A 7,185-nucleotide genomic window follows, 5' to 3' on the forward strand; every position below is an offset into this window, starting at 1 on the left:
GTGCGTTTCTTGTAAAAGTGAGAATTTTTTTCAACTTCTCCATTGAATTTTTTTGATAAATAGTTGAAGAGAAATACACTGGATGCAGTGTAATGTATGCGATGCAATCGGTTTTGATGCTCTGAAATTGAGCTCTGAAATGTCGGAAACCATTAAATAATCAGAGCAAGTTTTTCCATCTTATATCAGGTTAAAACTAGTATGTTTATTGTTTTTTTTTTTTTGTTGTTGTTGTTTCTGTCTTTTTTGGGAGGTGGGGGAGGGGGTGAATAAGGACATTCGAAGAAATGGCGGTCAGGTTGTCAGCATGGCCTGTGTACATCTATTCCTTCTGTTCAAATCGTCTATATTATATTACACTTTGGCAGCTAGGAGACTGAATTTGTACCCACTCTCTTTTTCGGGATCCCACAAAGTTCTCCATCTGTCCATTTACCGATAAATGTCATTACTGCAGTTTTATTAATTTGTTTTAGAAAAGGGCTTATATGGGGACAAATTTTTCCTCCTGAATGCCCACATTGCAAGTGACGAATTGCGGCTTCAAATGATAATTTTCTTCATCACCGACTCAATTTAAGTGGCTATGTGAGTTACAAAGACGTGAATGCAGACTTTTGTAGAGAGCTTAAACCCCGCATTAAAACTAAACAAATTTATTGCAAGACTAGGACTACGCAAGACGGCAAAACTTATTAGCTAAAATATAATGTTTCAACCAGCACAGGTAGTCTTCTGTCTTCTTCGAGGTCAACGCGAGGGAAACCCGTTTTATTCTTTGTTGTTTTCTCTCTCTACATTCACACCTTTATAGATATATGTATATATTTGCTGCGCCATATAGACTGCGTCCCTAAAGGCATTTCGTACGTGAATACTTTGTTCAGTTCAGCACAGACGCTCCCCCAACTAAAGCACTTGCGCAAGAAACGATTACAAAACCTACCTCGCCATCCACCGTATAGTGATTTATCCCGTGTAAACGTTATTCTCCAATTTTGCTGAGTTATTCATTTTTTCCCATTTATGCCCCGGGGGTAGGGGAATTTGGTCAAAAAATGTAATCGTTATGCGCGGTATTAATCACTATTTCCGCCAGGGGAGGGGAATTTGAACAAGCAATAAAAAAATACAAATGTCTGGAAAGTAACTGGGAGACGTTGACATTTTGATTTATTTAACTGTGTAGCGTCTTTTATGCTAAAAATAATTGTTTATGTTCCAAAATGACGCTAAATGGCGGTATAAAACTGCTCCGACGTTTCGGCAATACTGCCTTCTTCAGGGTGCCACCCCGAAAAAGGCAGTATTGCCGAGACGTCGGAGCAGTTTTATACCGCCATTTAGCGTCATTTTGGAACATAAACAATTATTTTGATTTGGTTGCCGTGCATGCCGACCGTTGAACAGAAAAATCAAGAACTCTGTTTTGGTGAAAGTCAAATGGAACAGTATTTTTTCTGGAAAATCTCTTCGGAGATTGACGGAACGTCAGAAATTTTCTTTCCATTTGTAAGGTTTCCCAGTTCTAGTCTCCCATCCTTCAGGTCTCCCACCAACGGAAAGAAATAACAGGAAACTGAGCTACAAATGGTAAGCGACATCTATTTCGGTTAGTTTGCTAATTTTGGGAAGAAGCCTTTCCATTTTTCAGTGGTCATTCCAACCGGTTCTCTCCAACAAATGGTAAGCACCCTAGAGTTCGTTCAGCATCACATTGCGGTAAACACGTCAAGCTGTAGCGGAGGAAATTTTCCCTACGACAATTTGAAAATATTCTCATTTTCATCACAAACGCATCCAACGAACACTCGCGGAGGAAAAGCAAATGATCGCGCGTGTGGTCACGCGTGATGGACGCGTGATGCCCAGTGAACAGCCGTACCGCTGACTGAAACGGCAGGCTCAAAGGTAGAAATTCAACATGGCCGCTGTTTATTTTCCAGTTAAATTTATTTCATGCAAACTGGCTGAGACAAGTGTCCTTCCGTGAACTTTAAACAGCTCTTTGAATGACTTTATTGACAACCTGTTTACACCTTTCACGAAGAATGAACTACGATGTATTGGCTAAGTTCATCGCGCCTCAAAGCAACAGTACATGTAGTCCGGTCAGTTAGGTTGAAAATTTACGGAAATCGTGACAAAGGGCGTAAAAGCGCCAAACTTGGCACAAATGTAGTTAAGGATATTACAAATCATTTAAGAAGGGGTGCCACAAAAATTTCCCCCAGGGGGGAAGGGGAGGGGAGTTTTTGTAAACAAGACCATTTCGGCATGTTATGACCATAAGGAACAAAAGATTTCGCTTTGTAAAATTTCAGGATGGCTTAAACCGTTCGTATAAGTAAAGTTAAAGCAAAAATGAAACAAAATCGATAAATCTTTGCCCAGCATTGAAAACTTAATGCCCGATATAGTAAAAAACGTCAGGTTTTTACTCATCATTAAGCCTTTTTCGATAGGATTTTCCCCAACTTTTCACTTATTGTGATGTTTCAACGAAAAATATTCAGTAAACCAATCGTATGAAATTCACATCCATTTGTAAGTTAGTAACAAAATAAAAATCTCTACATTTCATCACTTTTGTGATTCAATAAATAATAAATGCTAATTAATAGTCAGCGGTTTTTCCATACAACATGCGCTTTACTTCCCGCCTTCAAAGCGTAGTCAGGGGACAGGGAAGGTCACTGCAGCCGTCACGGAGGTTCGCTATGTAAACTGTAAGTATAACCAGAAATTAAATTCAAATTAAACACTGTTTTCAAGTTAAAATGCTTTCGCTAGAATCTAATGTGACTTGTAAAAGAATTTAAGCTATACCAACTCGGTTTAAGTGTGAGTTACCACAGGGTTGACGAAATTATGAACAGTTTAGCTACATCCGTTTGCGATCATTTCAAGTCTGTTGGAGTAGTTTGTCCTCTCTCTCTACACAGAGGCTTGTTCACCGTTGGGGCCATTGACAATATAGACCATAACCCTTCATCAACAACAGCGCAAGGGTCATTTCATGGGACTGGAATAAGTCTGTTCCAGTTCCCGAAGCACGATTCAGAAGTTAGCCAACAAGAAGTGCAGGGAGTGAGTCTTTGCGCCAGCAGGACCACTTCAAGAGATATCACACTTCCTGACGAGTATTCATCAGTTCCTCCCGTCTCTGTAAAGACATCAGAAGTTAACGTGCCTCCTACTGGTCGGGCTAGTGTGGAAACCCCACGCAGCAATCAGCTGTCCACTGCCATTGCACAGGAAACTTGTTGGTTGAAGCACTGTGAACAACATCTCCATGAAGAGCTCACCAAAGGCATTTATCTGTCATGGGCTGCATATCACGCATCTGTTACAGTTGTGTCCAATCCTTTGCCTTGCTTGGGTAGCTTGTTGCCATCGTTTGACGAAAAAGCCGCCACAGTTGCGATGATGAAACATGGTATGTTTGTGATAAAAAAGGCAACAGAGCTTCTAAACCCTGGTCAAATACCTGTCACTGTTTGTGACCAGCCTCTGTTCGCCATCGCAAAATTTGTACAGTGGAACTGGCCTTCTACACACGGAGAAAATTTACACGTTTTGATGCTAGGTGGCCTCCACATTGAGATGGCTCTTTGGTCCTTGTGCGGAGATCTTTTGGCTGCATCTGGTTGGACTACAGCACTAGCTGAGGCAGGAATAGCATCCACCGGTACATCGGATTCCTTTCTCAGGGTAGCGCACTTGACAAAAACCAGGCGTGCACACCAGATAACAGCAGTGGCTTTGCAAAACTCGACGGTCAACACGACGACGAGGAGTTCCAAAAGTGGCACGATGGAATGATTAAGAACAGTCCAACATACAAGTTCTGGTTCCTGATCATGCAAATGGAACTCACGGTACTGGCATTCGTGAAAGCACATCGTGAGAACAACTTCTCTCTGTATGTAGAAGCCTTGGAATCTCTTGCTCCCTGGTTCTTTGCGCTAGATCACACCAATTACGCAAGGTGGCTACCCATTCACATAAGAGACATGAAGTGCTTGCCAGGTGCCGTTCAAGACAACCTCAAGAATTTATGCTGGGTTATTTCTAAATCTTTCTAATCTTTGAACAAGTTTTCAAGCATCCCAATCGATCAGGCACACGAGCAACATAACGCAAGTGTTTAAGGGTCAGGTGGAGCCGTGGGTCTAACAGAAAGTCCAGTAGCGTTTAGAAGATGGATGGTGGCCGGACCGGATACCGCTAGATTGTTGGAAGAATTCGAAAGTCAGTTAAAAGGTGATCCAGGTGTTGATGAAAAGAACGAACACCACGAACAAGGACTTTCTACGCAGAAGGCCTTTCAAAGTCATGTAAAGAATCTTGTCAATACACTCTCTGAAATGGGAAACCCTTTCCAGGATGACTGCCCTGAATTGCTTGCCCTTGACACGCGCAATTGTGCAGATGCGTCGGTTGTGGCTACTGTGCACACAGTCCAGGAAATTGGATTACGACAGTACGAGAAGTACGTGAAAGAAGTCATTAAGGAGAGAACTGTGTCTATTCACGATACGATTTCGAAGAATTCCTTGCCACTGTTCAAGTGTCAACAGCCGAAGCAAATCTCAAAAGCGTCCTTGAAGTTGACAGCGGTAGCAAGTGATCGTTATCTATTTAGTCGCCTGTACATTGCCAGCCAACAGCGCGACGGAGATCTTGAAGAGTTCTTCAAGCATGAAAATCAGCCGTATCCGCCTTCATTGTCAGAGTTTGGAAACCTTCGATATCGGGAAAAAGTCTGATTTGATTACATGCGTCAACAGAGAATCACCACCTGCACCGGCATCTTATGACGTGAAAGTTTTTGATGGAGCAGCTATCGTGCATGCGCTACCGGTTTCATCCGTCTCGACGTTTTCACAATATGCAGATTCCACATTCTTGCCTTTCCTGGAAAACCAACTTAAGAGCACCAAAAGAATTGACGTTGTATGGGATGAATATCGCTCAGCAAGTCTTAAAGATGCTACTCGTGAGAAGAGAGGGAAAGGTGTGAGGCGAAAGGTGGCTGGGCATGTTAAATTACCTCAGAATTGGCAGGCGTTTCTTGAAGATTCCTCCAACAAGAAAGAATTGTTCAACTTCTTAACCAAACAAGTTGAAACAGCTTCCTTTCCAGATGACAAGTTTGTCTACATAACTTCAGGTAACTCGCTAACTGAACTATCTTAAAGTGGGCCTTCAATGTATTCACCGTCCAAACACCCCTTTTATGTATGAACTATTTCAAGTTCTGATGAACGGTTTTTCGTACTATGTGTATCATTGTCTATTTGTTCATTCTAGGTGAAAATGTCATCTCCAGTTGTCCCAGACAACAAATGCAGAGCTGCAATCATGAAGAAGCAGACACGCGGATTCTTGTACACGTTAAGGATGCTTTGGCTAAAGGAGGGAGAAGTGTCTTAGTTCGCACTGTAGACACGGACGTTGTCGTAATTCTTATTGCACAGTTCCATATGTTGTCTTCAACGTGGCCTGGATCAACCTTTTGGGTCACCTTTGGGATGGGAAAGACTTTCCAGCTGCTTTCAGTTAACAGCATTTGCGATTATTTGGGTGAAGAGAAATGCCGAGCGCTTCCATTTTCCCACGCGTTTACGGGGTGCGACACAACGTCTGCATTTCTGGGAAAAGGGAAGAAATCTGCTTGGGAGGCCTGTAATTGCGTACCCAGAGGTAACAGAGGCTTTCCTTTATGTGAATGTCAATCCCTTTAATCCACTGGAGATCGACTCCCCTCTGTTTAAAGTCCTGCAACGCTTTGTGGTGGTACTTAATGACAGGACCAGCCTCGCCACTGATGTAAACTCGGCTCGACGAGAACTCTTTACCAAAAAGAATAGGGCACTGGAAAACATCCCCCCGACAGAGGTAAAAACCCATCTTTTAGCTTACACAACCGTTAGCTCTATCCCCTGTTCAGTCAATGCTGAAAGAATTTAGGAGAAATTATTGCCCTTAACTGACCCTTTCTGGTGTTGATCCACTTAGAAATTTCCTTTACTGTGCATTTTTGGTTATCATTACACTTAAGTATTCTAGTCGATTAATGTAAAATGATATCTCTTTGTTTGTTAGGATTCCCTTTTAAACCATTCCAACAGAGCTATTTACCAGGCGAGCATTTGGACGTCTCTTGATGAACAACAAGTTGTCCCTTCCCGACAGACTTTGGTTGGAAAATGGATAACGACAGATGGAGACCCCGCTGGACCATACTTCCAGAAGCCGCTAAAGCTTGTTCTGAATTACTGAAGTGTGGATGCAGGACAGGTTGTTCAAGTGGTCGCTGCAAATGCTTCAAGGCTAACCTTCCGTGCACTGAACTCTGTGGCTGTTCTGGAGGCTGCCAGAACTCAAGTCTTTAGAAATAGAACAATAAATAACTATGTCGTTACTAATTCTGAGGGAAAATTTCGAAAACGATGTGCTTCAGACTCGGTAAAAAACGTGTTTAGTAAAATTTGAGTAAGCACGCAAAGATTCATGGGAATGTCACGTGATCAAGGGAAATGCCTCATTTATTGTCACAAACTCTTCACTGAGTCTGCTTAATGTGTTTTAGCTGTTTCACAAAGTAATTCGTCATAATGGGTGCGTAATAAACACATTGAATACTACAGCCTCGCTTTCATGTTAGCGTTAGGGCATTATGCAAATGTTATGGGTGTCCTCCCCCCCCGGAAAGCTTAATCACGTGGCACCCCTTCTAGATTCGTTTGGTATGTCAAAAGGAATAACTGTGCCAAATTTGGTGCTTTTACGCAGTTTGTGTCAATTGAGATCGATCGAAGGATCGAAGTGCAGCGAGGAAGAACAAATTCTTCAAAAGAAAGCATCTGTGTGTCGATAAGTGGCATGTATGTAGTATTACTTTCTTGTTTCTTTACTTTGATGTGCCTAAATGTTGAATTGAGCGAGCTTGTGAAGAAAATCTTTCGCTGCTGTTTTTACATATTTTGCTATATATCACAACATTGCCGAATTATATGGCTCTGAAAACGCTCCGAAAAATGTCCTAACTGCCTTTTCTTCGCCAATATTTTGATTGTTATCTATAGATTTATGCTTGATTAGCTATTTCGTACCGATTTTATGCCAAATTGAGGCAAATAAATGGCTTCTGTGTTTCGGTGAATTTTGATGAAATAG

At 41.9% G+C, this 7,185-nt stretch overlaps 1 protein-coding gene across 2 annotated transcripts; it reads left to right on the forward strand.

The window, feature by feature from the left end:
- Nucleotides 1-4,400: 4,400 nt before the first annotated feature.
- Nucleotides 4,401-6,699, forward strand: LOC144641563 (uncharacterized). Of its 2 annotated transcripts, XR_013568576.1 has the most exons (3): nucleotides 4,401-5,176; nucleotides 5,317-5,904; nucleotides 6,112-6,699. XR_013568576.1 is itself a non-coding variant. In XM_078500600.1 (2 exons), the coding sequence occupies exons 1-2, from the start codon at nucleotides 4,705-4,707 to the stop codon at nucleotides 5,748-5,750; spliced, it is 906 nt and encodes a 301-aa protein (XP_078356726.1). In that variant the 5' UTR covers nucleotides 4,401-4,704; the 3' UTR covers nucleotides 5,751-6,699. The 2 variants fall into 2 exon arrangements, 1 of the variants encoding a protein (XP_078356726.1); XM_078500600.1 differs by having other exon boundaries at nucleotides 5,317-6,699.
- The last annotated feature ends 486 nt before the right edge of the window (nucleotides 6,700-7,185 follow it).

The sequence above is a fragment of the Oculina patagonica genome, chromosome 2 (genome assembly GCF_052425735.1).
Source record: "Oculina patagonica isolate OP01 chromosome 2, crgOcupat, whole genome shotgun sequence".
NCBI lineage: Eukaryota > Metazoa > Cnidaria > Anthozoa > Scleractinia > Oculinidae > Oculina > Oculina patagonica.